We start from the raw sequence: 25,691 nt of genomic DNA, 5'->3' as shown, positions 1-25,691 counted from the left end.
CAAAAAAAAAAAAAAAAATGATGGAGAAACAAAATCAGATACACTTTTTCTTTTCCTCTTTTGAGTCAGAGTCTCACTGTCACCCAGACTGGAGTGCAGTGGCATGCTCAAGGCCATCGCAGCCTCCACCTGCTGGGATCAGGTTATCCTTCCGCCTCAGCCTTCCAAGTAGCTGGTACTACAGGTGCATCGCCACCACGCCTGGCTAATTTTTTTATTTATTGTAGGGACAAGGTCTTGCCAAGTTGCCCAGGATAGTCTCAAACTCATGGGCTCAGACAATTCTCTCACCTCAGCCTCACAAAGCACTGGGATTATAGTCATGAGCCATCACGCTTGGCCAGATACACTTTTACATGAAGTTTCAAAATTTAATGTGAATACTTACTTTACAACTTTGCCATATTTGGAAAATATCTGAAACAAAAGACCATATATTAATTTACAGTTTCATTTAAAATAATAAAAAAAAGTATATTTCCAGGTTGTACACACTGACCAAATTCTGTTATGTTTTGTGAAAAATTTTAGACTTTATAAGGCAGGCCTTAGAAGAAATATTTTTTTGGTGTCTAGAGACTGTTATTAGAGCCACACGTATCTGCCTCAGTTCCTAAATTTCTACAATACAGTGAATACAGAGAAGAAAGCACTTTACACATGTGGTAGATCTAAGACATACACATAGGACAGGTACTGTGTTCCTGAGGCATACCCATAGCAATTATCAATAAAACAAACAGTGCCGGCTAAAATTGTACTTCAAATATAATGTTATGAAATATCACTATTCCTATTTATACCCACCATATTAACCAATCACTGTTTGATAAGACAGATCCTTAGACTACTTATTAAAAAAAAAACACTTTTATAATGAAAAATCAATTTCTGTCAGTTTCCTTCCTCTGCCTACCATTAATATGTTGGTGGTGCTTTATAGCTGGTCCTTTCTTCCTTCTACATCTTCATCCTAAGCAATGTCATCTATTTCTAGTTTCTGCCATCACTTATATACTAGTAGTTCCTATTCATTATTCAAACAGTCTTTACAGTATGTTTATAAGTGCAACCCACAATAACACGTTTTTTAGTTGTATGATTAAGTTGTGTAACACCGGAATGTGGCAAAACTGGATTGCAGTGTTAGCAACACTGGATTCTGAAGGCCAGTATACCTTTCTTATAACACTTTCTTATGGCTTCTCATTTCACTCAGAGTGAAGGCCAGCTTCCTTCCCATGATCTATATAGCCCTTCTAAGGCAACCCTTGAGTGGGCCTACCTCTGATTACCCCTCCTCTCCTGAAATGCGTGTCCTCTAGACATCTGCACAGTTGCCTCTTACCTGCTTCAGGTCTTTATTCAAAAATCACCTGTTCAATAAGGGCATTTCTGACCACCCTATCTAAACGTTTAACTCCATTCCCAATTTAACATTTAATAGCCCTTCTCTCCTGCTTTATTTCTTCTCCTTAGCACCTAACATCTTATAATCTCCTTAGTATCTAACATATTCAGTAAATACGGTAAGTCTCTATTATGATACAAGGAAATTAAAGTTAATTTCCCCTGTATTCTTTACTGGGCACTTGGGAGAAGGAAGTCATGTCATTTCTCCCAGTTCCTTGCTACTACAGGACAGGTACAGTAGAAAATTTTGTTCTTTGTAAGATAAAGAGGTAAAAATATGATGGAAGGGCTGTCCCACTTCAATCACCCTTATCCTGAACTGAAAACAAACTGTAAAGCTTCCATCCATATGTAAACTAAGATATATTTTCAGAACTTGAGGGTTAAAAAGGGATCTGTTTACTCCTATCAGTCCTTTCCTCCAAAACCTCCATCCCGCTACCAGTTTCAAAAGGCAAGTAATATTATCACATGGGTTGTTAAGTTAAAAAAAAGAAAAAGCAAAGTAAGCAAACAGGAAAAGTCAGCTTATCAGAAGTTGCTCCCACTTAATTATGTTAGTTGTATCTTCTGTGTTTATAAAGCACTTGTTCTATACGAAGGCACTGTAAACTGTCTTTGAAAAAGTTTCTAATTTTTTTCATTTATTCATATTTTCAATATTGGTAGTAATATTTTAAGTGAATTACAATGTACTTATTTACTCACCCTGTATAAGTCATTGTTTGTCAGGGAAAAAGGCAAGTTGGATACATACACTGTACTCTTACTTGGAGCCAATCCACCACTCATTTCTAAAAAGGAAGACAAATAAACCCATAAACAATCTAAATTAGGTATTTTTAATTTCAAATAAAACCAATACATCAGACCAGTCTGGGTATTATTAAAAACCAAAAAGCAAACCAACACAATATTATCAATCACTGATTTAATTGTGCCAGACTTATACACCTTCCTTACGTTTTAGGAAGTTAGGAAGAATGACTCCACCTTGGTGAATTAATTCCCCAGCTACTACCTAAAAATGGTTTTTGGTCTTTTTAAAAAAGTAGATTCTTTGTAGTAACCCTTTCATTGGTGGACTGTGAGTGCATGGAGAGGGGTGGTTTAAACATTCGAAAGAAAAACTGTTAGGCTACTCTTAATGACTTCTTAGGCTAAGAGTAAAAAATGCTCTCATGAATATGTACAGTATATGTATAATATCTATACTTTTGCCCTGGGGGCTCAGAAAAAACCGTAGCCACTGATTTTTGCTAATATAGTCATGTGGCACTTAATACAGGAGATATTTCGGTGATTTCATCGTTGTGCAAACATCATAGAATGTACTTACACAAACCTAGGTGGCATAGCCTACTACACACCTAGGCTATGTGATATAGCCTATTGCTCCCAGGCTATAAATTTGTATAGAATGTTTCTGTACTGAATACTATAGGCAACTATAACACAATAGTAAATATTTGTGTTTCTAAACATAAAAAAGGTGCAGTTAAAAATATGATACAATGAATTTTAATCTTTCAGGACCACTGTAGTGTAGGTGGTTTGTCACTTGACCAAAACATTGTTATCCTGTGTATGCCTGTACTGTGGTTGGGTACCTCTTTTGGTTGACTTAATATTTTTCTCCGGAGAGATGATAAGATAAAAAAATTTTTTCCACCATTCAGTATAACGTTAAGGAGGAAATTGAAGTCTCATATTTTGACAATATAAAGTTCTTTGGAAACACTCATTTTGCTTATTATTGCCATATTATGAAATGATGCATGTATTATATAAATAGGCTCAGTGCCCTGAAGAGACATCCCTGTATATATGTTTTCAAGTCTACAAATTTCACAAATAATTTTCACATCTCATTTTACAAAGTAGGCAAATTACCGTGAAAATTATATCAGATTTAATCAAATTCAAGTTTTCGACTTTAACAGGGCGTGTGGTGTCCACGTATTTGAGACGGGGAGACGAACAATCACAAATAGCAAAATATTGATTCTAAGGCATGCCAATCAATTCACGAAATATGAGAAACTGGCTTGATGCTTGGTGTTTGGGGGGAATTATTTAGAGCATTTCTGGAACTCAACATCGATAGGTCGCTTTTAAAAAGTTTCTCATTTGCAACTATACGTTAGACGATCTGCTGAGGACTGCGAGGGCAAGCAAAGGTTAAGGTCCCGGAATTAGGAGGTGGCAGGAGAGAGGGGCGAGTCGTTTGGCCATCGGTTTTGGGGAGGGGACCCGTCGCGATGAAAGGCCTCAGCAGAGGAAGCGTTTACCTTCAGGTGGGACGGGCCCGGGAGACCAGATGAGCACGAGCCCTTGGCTCAGCAGGGGTTTAACCCCTACTCTTCCTCGCCGACCGGAGCGGCCTTGACATCACGGATCCTAGGAGATGTCGGTATGTCGGGCGCAGAGACAAGGCGGTGGCAGCCCCCCTGCCGTTCCCGGTTCTGCGCCTCCGGGCCTTGGAGGCGGGCCCAGAGGCGGGCGCTTTGTCTACGTCATCGCGCGCGCCGGAAGTGCCTACCTGGGATAGCGGCGGCCAGCGGACGACTACGTTTACGGGGTCTCCCGACGGGCCAGAGTCGGTGAGAACATTTTACCTTTCTGAGACATGGATGGGTAGGACGCGTGGGCAGCTGCTACATCCAGGGGGAGGGGGCGGGCATTTTCCGTGGCGGGTCTTGGAGAGTCCTGCTGGCTTTGACTCGTGCAGCAATTCTGCCCATGCGGTTGAGGGTGGACAGACGCAGTGGAGTTTGGAATAAAGGAATGTTGAGGCTAAGGTGGAGGTTCGCTTCTTTTTAGCGCATTAATATGCAAAAAACAAGACTGAGCTCGGTAACTTCAGTGACTCGAGATCAGTCAGGAAGTCTGTAATTTTACTGAATGTGTTCGACGTACCCAGGGCTCGGTATTAGGCACTTTGAGAGCTGTAAAAAGTGTAAAACAGGCTTTTTTTTTTTTTTTTCTGGCGGAGATCTTAGCCTAGTTGGGGCGACAAGACCAACTTGGGGAGAGTTGGCCTCACAGAATGACTCATCTTTAGTATTAATGTGGACAGATGTTGAACTTCTTGGCACATTTCTCTTTCTGTAAATATGTAATGGCACGCACTGTTTTTCCTATATGAGATCTTAACAGAGCCATCATTCCTACAGAAAAATCAGAAAATAATGCAAGGTAGTTTATACTTAACTTCTACCCACCAGCACATACAGACCAGGCCTCTAACCACTCCCTGGGAGCCTGCGTGCCAGCAGCCTGGAACCCAGAGCCTCTCCTGGAGCCTGCACAATCAATCCAGACTGAAGCCGATGTCTTCTAGAGAGACCGAAGCGCAATCCGTCCAGGGTGCAGCTGAATTTTGAGAGGCCTGAATGCCTCCGCGTCCGCCAGGGAACCTGTGGGACTAAGTCTCTTGGCAAACTTGTGGCCAGCCAAACCTACCATGCTTCACATCCCTGTTATCCTTGGCTACCGCCCAAGATGTAAGCCCCTTTGGTCGTCTGTGCTATACTCTCATCCCCATGCTGCTTTGTGCTTCCTCTTTCTTGACTTAAACTATCACTCCTTCTCCTTTTCTTTCCCATTTCACCCCTCAACACCCCGGCTGTGCTCTCTGAAACCTCTGTTTCCTGCTTACTGAATTCTTTTACGTGTTCACTTTGTTTACTGAAATTCTCTCTCATTTCCTGACCTTAACTAACACGTGGCCTTTTCTGTGAACTGTTTTAATTGACCCCTTTCTTTGACACCTGCATTTAAGGTTGAGCATGGCTCTAGACATATCAAACTGATTTTACTTGCTCAAAATACATTTTCTCCCTTTAGTGTCTTTGCAAAGGCAAACTTTTCTTTCTCTGGGACATTTTAACTCCCTGTACCACCTATTTCTTTCTGGATAACTCCTACTCCAGCTAAAGATCTGAGTTTAACATTAACTTTATCTGAGGGGTATTCCATGACTTCCATAAATAGAGTTGCATATCCTTGCCATGTACTCTTAAGTGCCCTGTACTTCCCCCATAGCATTTATCACATGTATCCCAATTGTCTGTCTCTTTGCTATCCCTACTAAGGTAGGTTGTGGGGGAGGGCCTATGTTTGTCTTGTTTATTTTTGTAACTCCAGTGACAGAGTTCCTGGCACATAACAGGCAGTCAGGTGCTAAAGGTGTGGTCTCAGAGGTCAGACAGTTAACATTAATGGATACTTAAGAACCTGTGGAAGGGGTCAGCTGCCACTCAACTGCAAATGATTGTGACTGGGTGAGAATATGATCCTATCGTTGCCAGAATATCTAATTTTCTTCATGAAAAGCTGGAAATTGAGTTATTTAAAATTTAGTATGTCCCAACTTTCAACTTTTGGTCAGTGGAATAAAATTTTGTTTTGAAAAAATATGAGCCAAACACAAGTCATGTGTGGTCTCTAGTTTGGAACATGTTTTAAGTGTCATAGGGTTCATATAAAGGGCTTTGTGGGGAATTGTAGATTTTGAGCTGTTCCTTAATGGATTGTTGAATGTTAAATGAGAGAATGGAAAGAGGCATTTCTGTTTTGAAAATAAGTAACTTCAGGGTAGCAAGTGTTAGTAATTGTGTTTGTGTCACAATGAGGAGACTGGCATGAATGATTCTTTTGGAGAGAATAGGATGTTAGATGAGATGATAGAAGGAGGCATGTAGAAGACAGAGAAATTTGGATTTATTATGGTTTATTAATAATAAACCATTTGGATTCTTGGTCAGGAAAACTTCATGTTATAAATATGCATTAATTAATATATGGTTGATTGAGTATCCCTTTTTAGGGTGAAATGGAGGGTAAAACATTGGAAGGAGGCTGAGCAGTTAGGACCTTAACTTCATACAGATATGAAATGATAAGATTTAGATTTGTAAATTTGATGCATAAGCAAATATCTGACATTTTTGTTTACCTGTGTAAAATTTGTTAATTGATCACTATAGACAATCAGGAATTTCCTACTAAGTATTTAATTAATACAGTACAGTGGGGCTTATAAAAGAAGTATCCTTAAAGCATTGAAAAGTCAAGTGGCTTGTAGAACTAGTAGAGAATGCAGTACTTTAAAAGTGCTGGGTTATATGGTTCATTATGGAAGCAGTCAATGACTGTCTTGTGTCTAGATTTTTTCTCCTCTAATCCATCTCTTATACTACTAGGTTAATCTTTTGGAATGACATTTTTTCCCCTCTCCTCATTTCTAAGCTTAAGAGACTACAGTGAGCACCTTGTATAGCATTTTGCTTTTGTACCATTTAAGGCTCTTGAATCTTTTCTCTGTTCTTGACTATGTCCTTCGTGAAGCAGTGGTGGAAAGGGCTTGCACTTTAAAGTCATACAGGTCTGAGTCTGACTCCAGGCTCCATTTGACTTTGGGATTTAAGCTTTTCAGAGCTTCCATGTTTTTATCTGGAATGTGAGAGACAGTATCTCCTTTATTAGGATTGTTTGAGGTAAAGGATTTGCATGCTTTGAAAGTAGATTGCACAAATTCTTGCCCTTAGGGGAGGGGGGAAATGCTTGTAGAACATCTATGTAGTTTTATTTTCCACTCTTTTGCAATTTGAATCTTTTGCTCTGGTCAGTTCCATTGTCTTTCTCATGCACTTTCTGTCTTCCCTAATGCCTTTGCCTTTTCTTGGATTCTGCTAGTTACTATTGTCCATTCACATTTAAGCAATCTCTCAAGATTGTATATAAGTTTTCTTAGCTTTCTTAACTACCACTGCCTGCATTCATCTCTCCCTGAGGAGTGAACAAGATTGAAATCTAGCAGATATTTTGCTCTGTTTTGACCATTTTAGTTGGCATCCATTAATTTGTTTTCAAAGACCTTAACTAATTATGTCCTAAAAATATTTTTAATTTAGTTGTCTGTAATTTCAATTATTTTTCAATGGCAACACAATATTAATAAATTCACTCTGAATACTGAGCACATACATTGTGCAGATTGTTCTAGGTGCTTAATGAACACATAGAAATAAAACCTGCTCATATTTCTAGTAGTGAAGGATCAATAATATGCTTTAAATGTATACTATATAGTGTCTTAGTTGATTAATGTGATGGAAAAAAATAGCAAGATTAGGGCAACCTGGTAGTTAAGTGACATTAAGAGGGGGTGACATTGAAGAGGAGGAAGTTAATCCCGCAGATACCTAGAGAAGAACATTCTGAGTGAAGGATTGCCAGTGTAGAAGCCTATCATTCTTCTAAAGTATGAGGTCAAATGTGACTTTTCTGGCCAGGTATTGGTGGTTTACACCTGCATTCCCAGTGCTTTAGGAAGCCAGTGTAGGAGGATTGCATGAGACCAGGAGTTCCAGACCAGCTTAGACAACATAGACCTTGTCTCCTCAAAATAATAAATAAAATTAGCCAGGCATAAAGACATGTGCCTGTAGTCCCAGCTCAGGTCTCCGGAGGTTGAGATGGAAGGATCACCTGATCCTAGGAGGTCAGGCTGTGGTGAGCCATGATTGTGCCACTGCCCTCCAACCCAGGCGACATCCTCTTCAGTAAAGGGCCACATGTGGCCTTGAATAAAGGAGAACCAGAGGGGTTGAGAGTAGAATCTTTTGAACACAAGCAGCCTCATACACTGTTGTGAGCAAGGCTCACTGTTTGCTCTGCCCATGTCAATTAGGTGTGGGAGTGGGGGAGAGGGGCAAAAAACTCATAGAATTTATTTTTTAAAATTGTGTATTCATTCTTACATGGTTAAACTTCAGTTATCTTCAGAGTCTTCTCTGTTTGATGCAATATATTTATCAAGACACTTTTCCCCTACTCAAAACAATTTTTGAACTTGTCAATTTTGATGCCTTTTAGTGTTTCTGCTGTTTTTTTGTTTCACCTCTTCTACACTGGCAAAACGTTTCCCTTTGAGGACTTTTTTCAACTGAGGAAACCAAAAAACAGTCTCTCTGGGCAAGATTAGGTGAATAGGGAGGGTGGAGCATGGGAGTCAGGCCAGTTTTTGGTCAGAAACTACTGATTACTCAGTATGGTGTGGACAGCTAAGAACCAGTAACCTGTTTGCCACAACTTGGGATAGTTCTTCTGCAAATCATGACACAACCTTCTCAAAACTTCCAGATTAAAAACTTTTGTTGACTGATCCAGAGGAATAAATTTTGAGTGTACTACAAGGGGCCTCTCCTCCAAAAAAAGATAATTCCGGTTTTGGGGGGGTTTCTCCTCATATATGCTTTTGTATAGACTACTTCTGGGAGTGATAGCAAGAGAATGTAACAGTAATTGCCTCTCGGGAAAACTAGGTGAGTGGAGCATAGTAGAATAAATATTTTATGCATAATGTTTTATACATAATTTTTTAAAACACTTATAATCACTGTGGTGTGTTTTTTTTTTCCATTTTAGATTGAAGGGGGTACATAGGCAGGCAGGTTTGTTACATGGGTATATTGTGTGATGGTGAAGTTCAGACTTCTATTAGACCTATCATCCAAACAATGGTCCCTAATAGGTTGTTTTTCAGCCCATGCTCTCCTCTCTCCCCTCTTTAGGATTCCCCAGTGTCTGTTGTTCCTATTGTTATGCCCATGTGTGCTCAGTGATTTTAGCTTCCACTTAGAAATAAGAACATGTGGCATTTCGCCTTCTGTGTATATCCTGTTATGTATTATAAAAATATGTAAATGTTTTAAAGCTCCTGAAAATCATTCAATAAGCGTAATGTGTTAGGTGATGGTAAAAAGGATGAATATAAGTTAATGAACTAGATGAGAAATTAAGTAAAAACAAAGTTTTGTAATAAATGAGAAAAATAAACTATAAGAGTTCTAAAAAATACTATGTTCTCAACTAGTTAAAATACTGAAATATTAAAATTTACAGGCTTCCCCCCAAAAAGTGTAAGAATAACTATTATACTAAATATTACAGTACTATACATATTTGAATTCTTTCAGTAAGCAAATTTAAAAGTTTCCAACAATCTCCAGGGGGAAGATGGGGGAATACAGACATAAAGATATATGTCTGTATAAACCAACCAACAGGGAAAAATAAATCTTCAGTAAAGGTTTGAATGAATAAAAAGGCATGTATGAATAAAACTCTCACACACACAAAAATACAGGTATTAATAAACTGAACTCCCTCTAAACACACTTTTGAATATAGAAGATATTATTTTGACCACCAGAGGCTACTCAAGGTTCATAAGCATAACAAAATTATGGTAAGAGAGTTGTAGTCCTAATTTTGCCAGTTAAGAGCTGGGCAGGTCACCTCTCTTATGCTTATCTCTGTGAAGATTAGACTCGATATTTAAGGTCATTTTCGCTATATTATTTTGAATTCTGACTTAGAAATATTTCATAGTTAAAAAAAAATCTGGCATCCTTAGTCTGGAAATTCCTGTCATTTTGTATTTGTGAACATGAGACCAAAATCTGGTCTCATGTTCACAAGTAATCCAGAAATCAAGGCAAGAATCATTCAATAAATTATCAAAGGATACTAAGTGTATTAGGTAAAAGTCTTTAAATCCAGAGAATTTTAAATGACTTTCTCCTAAAAATGTAAAGAGCACGCCTGTAGCTCTACCACTTTACATGAAATTCAATGGACAGAGGAGTGGCTCTATTTCACCTAATTGCTGCACAGATATCTGTGAAGTGCCTCACTAACAGAGTGAAGAAATAGACTGTATTTAAAGGTCAGTCCTGATCTACTTACAATTTTCTGCCTAGCAGTTTGGAACACAAATAACAATTGTATTGCAATTGCCTCAAAATATTTAATTAATCCACAATTCACAGAAGCTTTAAAAAAAAGCAAAAAAAGTAAAAGTATATAACTTGGATGAAAATCTACAATTGGAAATAAAGCAGCTAGAACAGAGCAAAAAGCAGAAATATAATTGTGCAGGAATTTGAAATAGGACTGTCTGGAATATATATGAATACCATCCAAAGACTAAAGACAAATTAAATTTCACCTATGAAAGAGCTAAATATGAACAGATGTACTGAGGAGTTAAAACCCAGAGGTGCCTCAGCAAAGGAAAGAAACAGAAAACCTAAAAAAAAGTAAACTTCTCTGATGGAGCGTTACTGTTTAAAGAGTATGACATTTCATTTTAAGAAGATAAACAATTCTGGAGATAGATGCTGATGATGGTTGCAAACAATGTGAATATACTTAATTCCACTGAATTACATATTTTAAAATGATTAAAATTGTAAGTTTGATGTATATTTTACTGCAGTAAAAAATTTTTTAAAAATCAAAAACATGAATTTACTGGGCATCAGACTCCCAACCACACAATAAAGCTTAGTAAATTTGCTGAATCTAATAATCATTTCTACAGTACATTGTACTAGAAATAAGCAGCGCCATGAAACAGCTGGATGTTACTATTTTTGCCATTTCAGCTTCTACAGTTAACCCTATAACAACTTTGCATATTTGACTCCATAGCTGATGATGCACCAATGAAATAGTCACCTTCCAAGGAGCTATAGAAACCATGGTTTCAAGTTAAAATGTTTAGGAAATAAATGAATTATCTTTACTTTAAAAAAATGATTTTTAAAGGTCTTAATTTAAAATTTGAATTACTGTACAAATGAGATTAATTTCTTTTACAAATTAAATAGTTAAACTATTTAAGTTTTTGTAATTACAGTGTTTGAATATAGAAGTTAGGTTGTGAAGTAATCTAATTTTTTCATATTTTAAAATTATCTCTATCTTGCTGGTAAGTACACTAAAATACTGAATTAATACCTCTACAGAATCTGCAAATGTTTTGTTTTTAGATATACTATTACCATACCTATCTACCACTTTTTTTTTTTGAGTTGGAGTCATACTCTGTCACCCAGGCTGGAGTGCAGTGGCCACTCCCAGCCACTGCAGCCTCGACCTGCTGGGCTCTGGCGATCCTTCTGCTTCAGCCTTCCAAGTAGCCGGAACTACAGGCGCGTGCTACCATGCCCGGCTAATTTTTTTGGATTTATTGTAGAGATGAGGTCTCGCCAAGTTGCCCAGACGGGTCTTGAACCTGCGGGTTCAGGCAGTCCACTCACCTCAGCCTCCCAAAGCGCGGGATTACAGGCTTAGCCACCGAGCCTGGCTTTCTACCACTTTTATAAAACAGCAGTCAGAAAATGTTTTATTGTTACCTAACATACCATATATTTTCAGAATTAAAAGTATAAGAATAGTAGAATACACCATAATGACTAAATTAGGTGGGACTTGATATAACAAAATAATTAGCATCCACTAGCACAAAAAAACTAAAAAAATCAAATATCCCCGATAAGATCTATTACTACATTATTGCACTTTTATCCTTAAATTTATAATATATAATCAGGCAAGAATATAAATAAAAAAGATTCCATAAGCAACCTTTTACTGTTACTAAAACAAAACAGAATACACAGTTTGATGATTAAGTACAAAAGAAAAGAAAGACTATTAGGCTGCAAAGAAGATGGGCCTTAAACTGGATTGTGAATTAAGATAACAGAAGAGGAAACAGGTATTAGAGGATGACAACAGTACTGCAAGGTAATTAGGGGAGAGAATATACTAATATCACCTTAAATACAAATAGCACCTTATAATTTTTAAAGGGTTTTAAAGGAGCTGATAAGTACAGCAAACTTCTATTTAGTGGCATATGTTGTTTATGTTATCCAGATTTAGGAAACTGACCAATAAGCTACATTATACAAAGGTATACTGACTACCATCAAGTGATTGAGCTACTCATTGCTTTATCACTAAGTCTTATGTTAGTGGAGTCTCCAAAGTACTCTGAGTCAACAGGATATGCAAACTGAAGAATAGAAAAATTGAAGGACCATCTATATCACAATTAGGTAGAGAACACTAATAACTGGTTTCAGTTAAAAATCTCACTCTCTTATGCCATAGTCAATGAAGCGGGTATGTTTAATGTACCATCATGGAATACTTAATTACAGAAGGAAATAAGCCTTTCTTAAAGCCCTCCATTAAGCTATCCAACTCAGTTGTTAATTTCAACTGAGTGCTGAGCGGATATGAAGCACTTGAATTCTAAATCAAAGTGGCATGTAAACGAAGAAAACAAAGAATTTCTGGCAAACCACTCACACTTTGAATCCAAACTCAAGGTGATTAACCTGTTTTGCATTTTATCCAAATTGGTTTTATATATATATAAAACTTTTTTTTTTCTTTTTTTGAGTTGGAGTCTCACTCCGTAGCCCTGGCTGGAGTGCAGTGGCACACTCACTGCCACCGCAGCGTCAACCTGCTGGGCTCTGGCGATCCTTCCATCTCAGTCTTTCAAGTAGCTGGAACTACAGGCACGTGCTACCATGCCTGTCTAATTTTTGATTTATTGTAGACACAGATCTCACCAACTTTCTCGGGCTGGTCTCGAACCCGCGGACTCAGGCAGTCCTCTCGCCTTGGCCTCCCAAAGTCCTGGGATTACAGGCTGAGCCACCATGCCCAGCCTACATATAACTTTTCAATGCTTTAAGGATACTTCTTTTATAAGCACCACTGTACTGCATTAAATACTTAGTAGGAAATTCCTGATTGTCCATGGATGTAATCAGTTAACTGAAATTTTACACAGGTAGACAGAAATGCCAGATGTTTGCCTATGTATCTCATTTATACATCTAAATCTTATCTGAATGGATGTTAAGATCTTAACTGCTCTGCCTTTTTCTAGTGTTTACCCTCCATTTCACCCTAAAAAAGAAAACTCAATGTAGCAGCTTAGGTTACAGAGTAACTACATTCTATTCAAGTCTTCTGTTGTTAAGTACACTCAGGAAAAACAGCTTCCCCTTCTTCCCAAACCCTTTCCTTTCTCTTTTTATATTTCAACAACTCCTGCTAGCCATCCATGGTTAGTGAATAGAAAAGTTACTTTTTTTGTTTTTGTTTTTGAGTCAGGGTCTCACCCTGTCACCCAAGCTGGAGTGTTGCCCAGGCTGGTCTGGAACTCCTGGGCTCAAGTAGTCCTAAAAGGCCCTGACTTCTTATGCCTGAAGGTTCTTCTGCATATCAGTATGGTTCACAGTTTTGGGCTCAGAACCCTCTGCGATTACTTAGATTTTATGAAGTTGTCTGCATTAAAATACATGTATAGCACTAAAAACAAAATAAAGAGAGATTTGTTTCAGGGATTTTTGAGTTTGTTTTTACAAGATGGTTCATTTAACACTTTTTTTTTTAGTTAAAACACTTTGTTGAACATATAGAGAAAAGATGTAAGCTCTGAGAATGTAGAAAAACAAAAAAACGAATGTAATTTATGCAGGCTATTTACCTGAAAATAAGAGTAGTTTTACTGATCAAACTTTTTTCCCCCCTAACAATTTTAGGGGTACAGTGGTTTTGATTACATGGATGAATTAGTGTACCATCACCTGAATAGTGCACTTTGTACCTGATAGGTGATTTTTCATCTTAACCACCTTTCCCGCCCTCCCCCTTCTGAGTTTCCAGTGTCCATTATACCATTCTGTATGCCTTTGCAGACCCATAGCTTAGTTCACACTTATTTTTTTTTTTTGCAGCAGAATTTCTATTGAGAGGACAGAAAAGCTCCCACAGTGGGAGGGAACCTAAGTGAGACTTATAAGACTTACAAGTGAGAACATGTGGTATTTGGTTTTCCATCTCTGAGTTACTTCACTTAGGATAATGCTGATCAACCTCTTAAACTATTCATTAAAATGAATCTTTTTTAGTTTTTACTATATGAGAATGAAGAAGTGTTTGTAGCCTCATAATTGGTGGAAACAATTTCTTTAAAGTTTTAAATAGCCTTGAAAATGGAAGATAGGACTAATTTTTTTTTTAAAGAAAACCTGAAAATTGTTTGGAAGAGGCACTGCTTGAATCACTCTTTTTTCACTTTTGGTCACTTTTTTTTTCTTAAGATCTCTGGAAAATATTTGTGTTGGAAGTTGTCATTTACTTCTTCTCTGTCTTTTCTGTTACTTCTTAATAACAGAAAAATCATAATTCTTTGATTTCTTTTTTCTTCTTTAGTGGCTTGCAGAAGAGATGAAATGTGGTCTGAGGGACGATATGAATATGAAAGACTTCCAAGAGAACGAGTACCTCCTCGAAGTCACCCCAGTGTGAGTTACTCCTGCATATCAAATAATTCAAAACCTAGTGTCTAGGTTAATTTGATACACGAAAGCTAGTCCTATGGATAAAATATTCAAGTGTCAGAAATGTGCCAGTCTAGGCTGAAAAATACATCATGCTTATCTTTTAAAAGTTAAAAGTTTGAAAATAGATGGTAGCATTTTAATTAAGTAGAAAATCTTATATTTTTGTTTAAGTTTCTAAAATTAAGGGTTTATATTTAATTTGTGAAAAAATTACATGTTTTATAAAGGACAGATCATCAGTTAAAGAAGTGTTTGAGTACCTGTTCTTGCTGCTATTAGCTGTTACCTATTTTTTTATATTCTTCAAAATCTTTGCAGATGAATATATTAAATTCTGAAAATAGTCTTTCACTTTAGAAGAGGATAACTTTCTAGAGTAGAAACATGGTAATATCTCTCGTTAGGAATCCAACAGGTATGCTTTCCTGTGATGAGGCAGTTTGGCAGGTAAGAATGCCTGGGGGATTGGGGCAGGCAGGCAACTTCTGTTGTGTTGTCCTGATGCCTATCTCTTTGTTGCTCTGGGAATTGAACATTTCGTGTCTGGCCTTTTCTAAGTCCAAAGAGTTTGCTTATTTCATTTATTCCAGTGCTATATATAGTACCTAGCACATAATGGACCTCAGTATGTATTGAATGAATATGTGTTCTCTTCCCCAAAATCCTCTATGGAGGCCTAAAGGAGGGCTTGGGGAAGGTCCAGAAGCTGCTTACTTAAACTTTGCACAGGCCCATTCTAAGCAGTAGGGGGCTGGGGTTGTGGTGATGATATTTGGTAGGCTATGGATTCATTTTATACCATCAAAGGTCACAATTTTTGTCTATATGTTAGTTTCCTTTTTTCTTATACATTATTTAATACTGCAACCCACTCAGATGGGTACTGTCATCTTCAGGATTATCATTGGCCTTGATTATAGCTGTGATTGAGGTTGATTTGAAATAATTGAAGTTAGAAAAGATGAAGAAGCCCTTTATATTTTAGGATGGCCGGACTTTATTACTATATCATTTTTTTCCAGGTTAGTTTGTAGACCTTATGTTTTCAAATCAAAGACCCAATGTTTTTATTTTTTAACTTGATAAAGTTTTTCTATAATTCGTCTGGAAGAATAAACAAGTAATATACATAAATGTGACGTAGAAGTCATGGAAGGATGTGAAAAGGGATGACTGTTGTTTAAATTTACTTTTAAAGATCCTCTCCCCTTCCCCGCCAAGGATATATCTCATTAGGAATTTTAAATTCTGTGTTTCAAAAATACTTAAATGCATTTTCTGTGTGTTGTGCCATCAACTGGTCACCAGTCTGCAGGATTGTGTGCTTTATTACTTTGTGAGTGAGGAAAGCAGATTGTTTTATTGATTTAAGATTGTAAGTTAAGGGATGGACCCATGGAGATGAGGAGTGCTGACCGGAGAATTATTGAGGCAATATGCTAAATGGTATGTGGTATGGATTAATTAAGAAAAGGACTAAGACTGTGGGAAGGACACTAGAGTGAAAGAAGTGAGATGTTGCAGGACAGGAAAGGCTTAGTAAGGTTGGAGGCCATGGTATGGCAAAAAGATAGGCATTTGGTATCTTAGAGTGTGAGGTTTCCAAATATAACAATTCCAGATGGAATTCTGTGTATGAGAGGGTTGGTGTAAGTTATTGGAGTTGAGAAAAAGAAAACTTTGAGGCTAGATTTTGTCTCAGCAATTTAGATTGGAGGCTCTCAATCCTAGTTGCGTATTAAAATCTAGAGAGCTTTTCAGTATCATTTTATGGGCCCCATCTTAATTAAATTACCATCTCTATGGATGGCATCTGAACCTCAATATTTTTTAAAAGTTCACGAGATGATTCTTATATGCAGAGTTAAAAAATACAGATGTATTTCAAGATTCAAGTCCCTGATAATTACGGGAGTTGAGTAAAAATGGTAGGTGATGGAAATCCTCAAAGAATAAGAATATTATAGAACCATCTAAATAAAACTAAGCATTTTCATTTAATGCCATTTGTGTGTGTGTGTGTATGTATATATAAAAGAGATTTTTTTCCCTCATAAAATAATCTCATCAACCACAAGCAGGTATAGAGATAGGTTTAATACTCCAAGTGTCCTTAAAGTTAGACTAGATGTACTCAGCTGTCTTTTAAATGCCTAAAAGTAAACCTCACTTCTTTTTTTTTTTTTTTTTGAGTGGACGTCTCACTTCGTCACCCAGGCTGGAGTGCATTGGCATGCTCATAGCCACCCCATCGTTGACCTACTGGACTCCAGTGATCCTTCCACCTCAGCCTTCCAAGTAGCTGGAACTACAGGCGTGTGCCACTATTCCCGGCTAATTTTTGACTTATTGTAGAGGCAAGGTCTTGCCAAGTTGCCTGGGGCTGGTCTTGAACCTGCGGGCTCAGATAGTCCACTGGCCTCAGTCTCCCAAAGTGCTGAGATTACAGGCTGAGCTACCAAGCTTGACCAAATCTCACTACTTTAAGTTATCTGACCACTTGAGTCTTTCTGGAGGAGCCTGGGTTGCTTTTCTCCTTTTGAGATAGTTAACCTGCCAGAGCTTGTATAGTTTTATTACTCTCCTTTTCCTTCTTTTAGTTCCATTAGATTGGTCTCTCCATCTCCCCAGTCAACCTCTCCTAATTTACAAATACTTTTGGAATACTTTTGTATTCCATATCCCTTCTGCCCAAGAGTCAGATACATATTTTTTTTTCCAGTGAACTTGGCCTTGTTTTGGCTAGTAGTTTAAAACCCCCTCTTCCCCTCAGTGCATTATGCTCCTTAAATGGCTCTTGTAAATTTTCCCTTTGGCTTCTCTGTTATGCCTTTGCTTTAGTTACATAAAGTGTAGACTCTTAACCTTTTTTATGTCATGGATCCCTTTAGCAGTTTGGTGAAGGCTATGGATCTCTTCTTAGAATAATGTTTTTAATTCCATAAATAAAATGTACAAAATTAAAGGAGACCACATATATTTGAATACTATCAAACTATATATTTATTTGTTTATTTAGTAGAGAATAGGTCTCTCTATGTTACCCAGGCTGATCTCAATCTCCTGGGCTCAAGCAGTTCTCCCCCAAACCAAATTTGTGATACAGTAATATGTATTTCTGTTCTTTTTCTTTCTTTTCGTTTTCAGTTTCTTTTCTTTTTTTTTTTTTTTTGAGTTGGAGTCTCACTCTTTTGCTAAAGCTGAAGGGCAGTGGCATTGATCATGGCCCACTACAGCAACTTTCTGGGCTCAGGCAATTATGCCATTTCAGCCTCCGGAGTAGCTGGGGCTACAGGTGTGTGCCTCCTCCTGGACTAATTTTAATTTTTTTTTAGAAACGCGGTCTTGCTATGTTGCCTAGGCTGGACTTGAACTCCTGGGCCCAAGAAGTCCTCCCACCTCGGCCTCTTAAAGTGCTGGGATTGCAGGTGTGAGCCACTAGCCCAGGCAGTAATATGTATTTCTTTTTTCCTTTTTTTTTTTGAGTTGGAGTCTCACTCTGTCACTCAGACTGGAGTGCAGTGGCTGCTCCCGGCCACTGCAGCCTCGACCTGCTGGGCTCTGGCGATCCTTCCACCTCAGCGTTCCAAGTTGCTGGAACTACAGGCGTGCGCTACCACGCCTGGCTAATTTTTTGATTTATTGTAGAGATGAGGTCTCACCAAGTTACCCAGACGGGTCTCAAACCCGCGTACTCAGGCAATCCACTCACCTCGGCCTCCCAAATTGCTGGGATTACAGGCTGAGCCACTGAGCCCAGCTAATATGTATTTCTTTAGTATATCATTAAATATCAAGAGCTGGTGGTGGAAGTTTCATTGTTATCATTTCAAAGTCATAATAAGTATTGTGAATGATATTTTGAGATAATTTGTAATAGCTAGCTATTACATGGTATAAAAAAAAATCTGTGGCGTTGTGCTCACGCCCTTAATCCCAGCACATTGGGAACCTGAAGCAGACAGATAGCTTGATCTCCAGAAGTTCAGGATGAGTCTGTTCAACATGGTGAAACCTCTTCTCTATCTTCCTCCAAATACAAAAAATTATTTGGGTGTAGTGGTGCACAGCTGTAGTCCCAGCTACTCGGGTTGTTGCAGTGGAAGTATTGCCTGAGCCCAGGAGGTCGAGGCTGCTGTGAGCCATGATCATCATGATTATGCCATTGTACTCCAGCCTGGGTGACAGAGTGAGACCCTGACTCAAAAAAAAAACCAAAAAACAAATGTGATTTCTGTTCGTGACAGAGTCACTGATACAGCTATTGCTGTTGTGCTGTTTGTTGTCTAGTTAGGAGAATAGTTTGTGTTTATATCTGATATGATAGACTCACTGAATCTTTAGGTTAAAGTGTTTAATACTATATAACTAGAAATATAAATGAAGTTACCATTTCTGACTTTGGAGCTAGTAAAATAAACTTATTAAAAATTTAAAATATTTGTTTACAAAGCAGAGGTGATCTAATATTATTTAAAAAACCATATTGGCATTTCATTTTGACATATACCAGAAAGTTCATGATAGCATTATTTATAAGAGCTTTAAACTGGCAACAATTCAGATGTCCAACAGTAGTGTTGCTAAATTAATTGTGCAAGTTATACAGCAATGAGAATTAAATGGACTGCAACCAGATTCAACAACACGGATAAACTTTGCAAGCATAGTATGGAAAGAAAGATGCCAGTCACAAAAGTCTCTCTTGCATGTTTCCCTTTTCCAAACAGGCAAAGCTAGAAAAGTGGTTTCTTTAGAGAGGGAAAGATAATGGCTGGGAGACAGCACAAGGAAGGATTTTGCTGTCTTGGAATTGTTCAGTTTCTTGATCTGAGTGGTAATAACACAGTATGTTTATCCTGTGAAAGTTTATCCAGTAATACCTTTGTGTGTATACTTTTTTTTGTGATGTCATACCTCAGTAATGTTTCAAGTTTCGAATTGACAGAAGATTATTTTTCTTCTAAACATAAAACTTTAGCTAAGTTGAAAACCTAGAATCATTAGTGTCTAGGATAAGGGAAGGGGTAACTTTCTATTTTGTTTTGTATATTTGGATTCTGTTGTTTAAAAAGCAATTTTACTGCATTTATCTCTTTTTTCTTCCTACTCCCTTTGCCCCATTCATTACCACTTCTGATACAACAGACATGTATTTGGGAACTCTTGGATGCAGCATAAAGTATGATATGAGGAGAGAACTGTTGGGAGGGTAGCATTTATACCAGTATGACCTCTTTAATAAAGTCAGCTGTTTTGTGAGCTTCTAGCTTTGATAGACCTGGAAGGGCAATTAAACACTTATACTTATTGGTGCTAATACTAAACTATACTTAATTTGAATATTGGCAGTCTTACCCTCAGTGTGCAGCTTGACAAATGTACCAATTATTATTTTAGCACTTTATGGACTTCTTTTAAATTCCGTATGTATAAATAAGGTACTTTTATACAGTGTTTTCACATAAGTTTTTATTTGGTCTTAAACTTGGGTAGGTAGATAGAAGACTAAAGGAAGTTCAAAGAGTACACTGCAAGGAACTCTGGATGTAAGTATTCCTCTATAGGAAGGAGATCATTTATCATAGAATATCTATACTTCTGCATAGCTATAAGCCTTCTACTTTTAAAAGCATGCTTTCTGTCATTTGACCTGTATTTTCTGTGAATTGGGTTATGTGATTTCTTAATTTTTATCAAGTTCTGTGACAGAGTAGCTTTTAAATACAGGTAAACTTCCAGTTACTGGAGTCCATCTTGTTGGCCTTGTTAGGAACAGATAAGTAATGTGTAACATTTTCATGAAGCTATAGCATAAAATGTCAATTTTCCATTGGCTTATTTGAAAATAGGAGAGATTACAGTTTCAGAATTTTTAAAGGTTGTAAAGTTTGAAAATCAGGATGAAAGTATTAGCTGCTTAAATTCTGGGCATTGTAATAGAGCTGGGGCAGAAGATGATCTATCTGCTTCTCCTTGCCTCATTTTTCTGTTTCTTTATCAAATACATGTTTTACACTAGAATATTAAGTAAGATTTTTCTGATTTTGGTAGCAGCAGTGAGAATAGTAAAGATTGGTGAGTAGTGATATCAAGAGCAGCAACATTGTTTTTCTGTCACATTCATGTTCATTTTGAGTTACAAAATTAGTTATAGTTAAGTAGTTACATAACAATATTTCCTTGGATTAATTGAATGTTTTTGTAATACTTGTCATTGATTATTTCTCTCTCTTAGGGAGTTTAGTCAATCACATTTCTTTAGTGAATTCGAAACATGATTTTGTTAATTTCTGAGCCCATTTAGGGAGTAGACAGGATATGTATCAGTTCCATAGGCTCTCAAATATACCCAAACTGTAGTCCAGAAATCTTTCTTTTGCCCAACTTGAAAGTCAAGTCTACTTAATTTAATAATTCAATTATATATTCCATTTAAAATTGTTCAAAATGTGTTAATGTTGAAGTTCTCCTTTTCTTCTCTTTCATGAAACACTTTTATTCAAAACCTTTACATGAATATTTTAATTTCTATTATTTTTATGCCATATTTTATTATTGTTTATATAGTCAGCGTTCATATAAATTTATCCATGTAAGTATAACTCCCAATTTTTTTTTTTTTTTTTTTTTGAGTTGAAGTCTCACTCTGTCGCCCAGACTGGAGTGCAGTGGCCGTTTCTGGCCACCGCAGCCTCGACCTGCTGGGCTCCGGTGATCCTTCCGCCTCAGCCTTCCAAGTAGCCGGAATTACAGGCGCGCACTACCACGCCCAGCTACCAATATTTTTAAACATACAGCAAAGTTGAATTTTCTAGTGAGCACTCATATACTTACCACTTAGAGTCACCTATTAACATTTTAATAAACTTGCTTTATCATGTTTTTACCCATTCTATTAACCTAATCTTTTGAATGCATTTCAAAGTAACTTGTAGACAGTAGTATTCTTCTTATTAACTATTTAAGCCTGCATGTCATTAGGTAGAGAGCAGTTTTTAAAAGTTTTTTTAATGGAAAAATTATGTATATGAAATGCAAAATCTTAAGTGTTTATTTGTTGAGCTTTGATTTAGTAATGTTTCTTTGTGTAAACTTGTCCTAGGAGGTGTTTTACTTTCTTGACTAACAGAATTGCATGAACTTTGTCACTATTTTCAGAAGAAATGTGATCAATTCTTGGCTACATTCTATAACAGTATGTCTTAGCTCTCTGGGGCAAGCAGCATTTTCTTTTATTTTGATCCATCTCCCCAAAAAGCCATTGGAATGACCAAGAATCACCTGTTTTTCACTGAAGAATCAGTGAGTGAAGTAAACTAGTAAGTGCTACGCCAAGAATATATATCATAGAATTTGAGTATTCGGAGTTAGGAAACCTCAAGCTTATGAGCAATAGTCTACAAGCCTGTGTAACAGGATTTTTAAGTCAGATATGTTTGTTGTGGCGCTTTTCTGCTAAAAAACGTGATGCCGAAAATAAAATCGAGATAGTAAGGTATAATATAATGCATGTGGAACTTACTGCAGACCAAGAGCTTACTGTGGCCCAAGGTGTTGGGAATGGAGCAGTGAATGAAGCCAATACGTTTTCTGTAGGCTTATATTCATTTGTACTATAAATTGATTGTGATAGGAAATAGTGGCATTGGCCATTTACATGTGCCATTGTACTTAGTCACTTCGTTGTTAAGTTAGTAGGTTGTTTTTGACATTTCATAAGAGAAAAAGTTAAGTATATAAAAATCAACAAAAAAATATAACCAGCTCCCAAGGGACAAATTATCAAAGCAGCAGTTATCACATCATGACCAATCTTGTTTTGCCTATGCCTCTACCACTGTCCTCCCTCCCAGATTATTTTGAAGTTATCCATGATACCATACTTCAAATGTAAATGAATATTTCAGTATGTCTCTAGAAGATAAGGATGCTTAAGGGAGGAGTTATTTTATTAATTTTTTTAAAGACAGGATTTCACTCTGTTGCTCAGGCTGGAGTGCAGTGGTATGATCTTAGCTCACTGCAGCCTTAACCTTCTGGGCTCAAGTGATCCTTCCACCTTAGCCTCTGGAGTAGCTGGGACTACAGGCATGTGCCACCACACCTGGCTAATTTTTGTATTTTTTGTAGAGTCGAGTTCTCACTGTGTTGCCCAGGCTAGTTTTGAACCTGGGCTCAAATGATTCTCTCACTTCAGTCTCCCAAAGTGCTGGGATTATAGGTGTAAGCCCCCATTTCTGGCCAACATTTTAATTGTAAATGTTTTTTTGTTGTTGTTGTTAAAATGAGTGCCAAGTATATGTTAGTGACATTTTCAGAAAGAAATACTTTTAAAGAAGCATGTAGTTCACATAATTTGTTCCCAGTTAGTATGAGATTTAACATTAGTGCGGAACATCTGACAAAGATTTATATAACAAATCAAGCAAAACCCATCAATTTGGTGCTTTTACTTACTAAAATTTCTTATAACAAGTAGTTATATCAATGTACAGCAAATTGATGTATGTTTATTTTATAACAAAACATAGTCACCATTTCACATTTCTGGATTGCAAAATTAATTTGACATTTTATTCTGGTCAGATTTCATTAGCTAGCATAAGCAAACTGAAGAACTCTTATTTCACAAACTTAGAGGGCCTTGTGGTAGTAATTGTCTGACCCCTAAGACAATGACAAATGTGAAAGTTTATGTTGTGTAGAAAAGTAGAGAACTTTCCAAAAGAGTATTTACATTTATGTGCAAGCTTTTCTTCAGTATCCTTCCAGAGTAAATAAATGATTAAGTAAAATAGAGCTTTTCTTTTAAATGAGCTATTTACATCTTTTACAAGTATATTTGGTCTTACTGACCATACCGTTAATACTAACTTTGGAGGAGCAAATCCAATAAATTCTGCATATATTTTTTGAAAATTCTAGTAACATCCATAAAAAAATTCTGATCTTTTAAACTTATAAGGATACTTATTTAATAATTAATATGTAGATACATATTAATTAGTGTGTGCATTAATATGTAGATTTTAAAATAATGAACAGACGTAATGCAAATTGATATAATGGAGGTAAATTGAGATTTTTATATCCAAACTCAAGATTTGAAATATATGCATTTGAAAGAATAGAAATGTTTTGATTCCATTGGAATTATATGGATACATGTAGATACATATCAGTAGTACAGTGGTTATGATATTGAAAGAGATTAAGGCATTGATCATCCCACATAGTTACTTATTTTGTGTGATAAGAGCAGATAAAATGTACTTATTTAACAAAAACTTCTACTACAGTGCAGTTTTATTAACTTTAGTCCTCTATACTGTACAATTTATTTTTATTGTAGTTTTTCACATGTAGAATGGGTCTTGCAATGTTGATCAGTCTGATCTCAAACTCCCTGCCTCAAGCAGTCTTTCTACCTCAACCTCACAAAGTGTAGAGATTACAGGTGTGAGCCACCGTGCCCAGCCTATTTCCATATCTTGACAAGTGTGAATAATGTTGCATTGAACATGGGAGTGCAAACTAGGTGGTGATTCCATATTCTTTGTATATGCAGTACACCCAGAAGAGGAGTTGCTGGATTATATGGTAGTTTTAGTTTTAATTTCCATAGAAATTTCCAAATTGTTTTCTATAATGGCTGTACCCAAGCTACCCTCCCACCAACAGTGTACAAGTCTTCCCTTTCCTTCATACATCGCCAACATTTATCATCTCTTTTTGATCTTAGTCATCCTTAAGGGTGTGAGGTGGTATCTCATAGTGATTTTAATTTGCATTACAGGTGATGTTGAGCACCTTCTCATATTTTTAAAATTTTTTATTGGCAATTTTTATATCATCACCGCCATCATCATCATTATTATTAGGAGATAGGGTCTCACTCTCTGCCCACACTGGAGTGCAGTGATAGCTCACTGTCGCCTTGAACTTCTGGGCAGCAGTTCTCCTGCCTCATTCTCCCAAGGAGCTGGGACACTGGCTGGCTATTTTTATGCCTTCTTTGGAGAAATGCTTGTTCATTTTTTTAAAAAAATCAGCTTTTTTGCCAAGATCTTTCTAAAATGGAGGTTCCAACATATCAGTACCTTAAACCTATGTACTTATATTAGCATTTAGAAAGGAAAATTACATGTTTACAGCTTGATGTAAGATTTGTACAAGAATTTCAAACAGTGATGGCATTTCCTTTCAGGTCTGGCAGTGCAGGAAATATAAAATAGTGTTTGAACTTAATAATATAAGCTTTTTGAAAGGGAAATTCTAAAATCTTTGCTACTCATCATGCATTTTATAGGGAAGAAGAATCCTTGAATATTATACCTGAATGAGACATGAATTCTTTGAAAATACAGTCAGTCATCTTTGTTTCCTTTAAATCTTTTCATTTAGCTAAAGAGTTTTCTTTAAGATTAGGTATCTGCAGAGCAGCGATGATGTAATGTACTTACATTTGAATACTTTCTCAAAACGTAAAGGAAATGCCAGTTTGCTCTTTATTGCCAGGTACAGAGCTGTCATCAGGAATTTTTTTTTTCCTTTGGCTAACTAAACAACTTTTAGAATGATTGTTTAATGTTATTAGTTGGCAAAGCAATTATTCAAAATAAATAAATGATTCAAGTTTTACTTCATTTTATTTTATTTTAAAGATGTGGGGTACAATTCAGGATTTCAAGTTTTATTTCTTCAAAAGTTTTACCATATACATTTTACAATCCTGAGAAAACTTTCTAGTAACTGGGGTGATTGAACAAAGGAACAGACTGCTTTATAAAATAATAAGCTCTCTATTCTCAGAAGTGTTTAGGCATGCATAGTCACCCCACCATTCCTCCAAATAAGCATATAAAAACAAGAGTATTATGGAATGGATTTTTAGGATTTCTTGGGATTTGGAGAAGTCAGTTGTTCTAATTTTGTGAATAACAAGTTTTGAATTAGAAATGCTGTAAATTGTAATTTTGGCCTTTTATAAATTTAATTTTATTTTTTTATTTGAGACTCTGTTTCCCAGACTTGATGCAGTGACAT

The 25,691-nt window shown here is 36.7% G+C and overlaps 2 protein-coding genes across 5 annotated transcripts in view; one reads left to right on the top strand and one right to left on the bottom strand.

Annotated features, from left to right (window-relative positions):
• Positions 1 to 3,880, bottom strand: part of ZCRB1 (zinc finger CCHC-type and RNA binding motif containing 1) — a 13,568-nt gene extending 9,688 nt beyond the window's left edge. Inside the window, exons 1-3 of the mRNA XM_008063860.1 lie at positions 3,705 to 3,880; positions 2,122 to 2,207; positions 389 to 417 (exon numbers count right to left, since the gene is read on the bottom strand). Of these exons, the coding sequence (XP_008062051.1) occupies positions 389 to 417; positions 2,122 to 2,205 (113 nt within the window). The 5' untranslated portion in view covers positions 2,206 to 2,207; positions 3,705 to 3,880. The remainder of the gene's footprint in view (positions 1 to 388; positions 418 to 2,121; positions 2,208 to 3,704) is intronic.
• Positions 3,881 to 3,916: 36 nt separating this feature from the next.
• Positions 3,917 to 25,691, top strand: part of PPHLN1 (periphilin 1) — a 115,210-nt gene continuing 93,435 nt past the window's right edge. For 2 of the 4 annotated variants that reach the window (XM_008063859.1, XM_008063858.1), the window contains exons 1-2: positions 3,932 to 4,016; positions 14,512 to 14,603. In XM_008063859.1, the coding sequence (XP_008062050.1) occupies positions 14,532 to 14,603 (72 nt within the window). In that variant the 5' untranslated portion in view covers positions 3,932 to 4,016; positions 14,512 to 14,531. Of the gene's footprint in view, positions 4,017 to 14,511; positions 14,604 to 25,691 lie in introns of all 4 variants that reach the window. The other 2 variants (XM_021715426.1, XM_021715427.1) reach the window with 2 other exon arrangements.

Source organism: Carlito syrichta, unplaced genomic scaffold, assembly GCF_000164805.1.
Source record: "Carlito syrichta isolate Samal-C Ts95f unplaced genomic scaffold, Tarsius_syrichta-2.0.1 Scaffold307107, whole genome shotgun sequence".
In the NCBI taxonomy this organism is placed as follows: Eukaryota; Metazoa; Chordata; class Mammalia; order Primates; family Tarsiidae; genus Carlito; species Carlito syrichta.
Note: the sequence above shows the minus strand (reverse complement) of the source record. Positions and strands in the feature narration are given on the sequence as shown.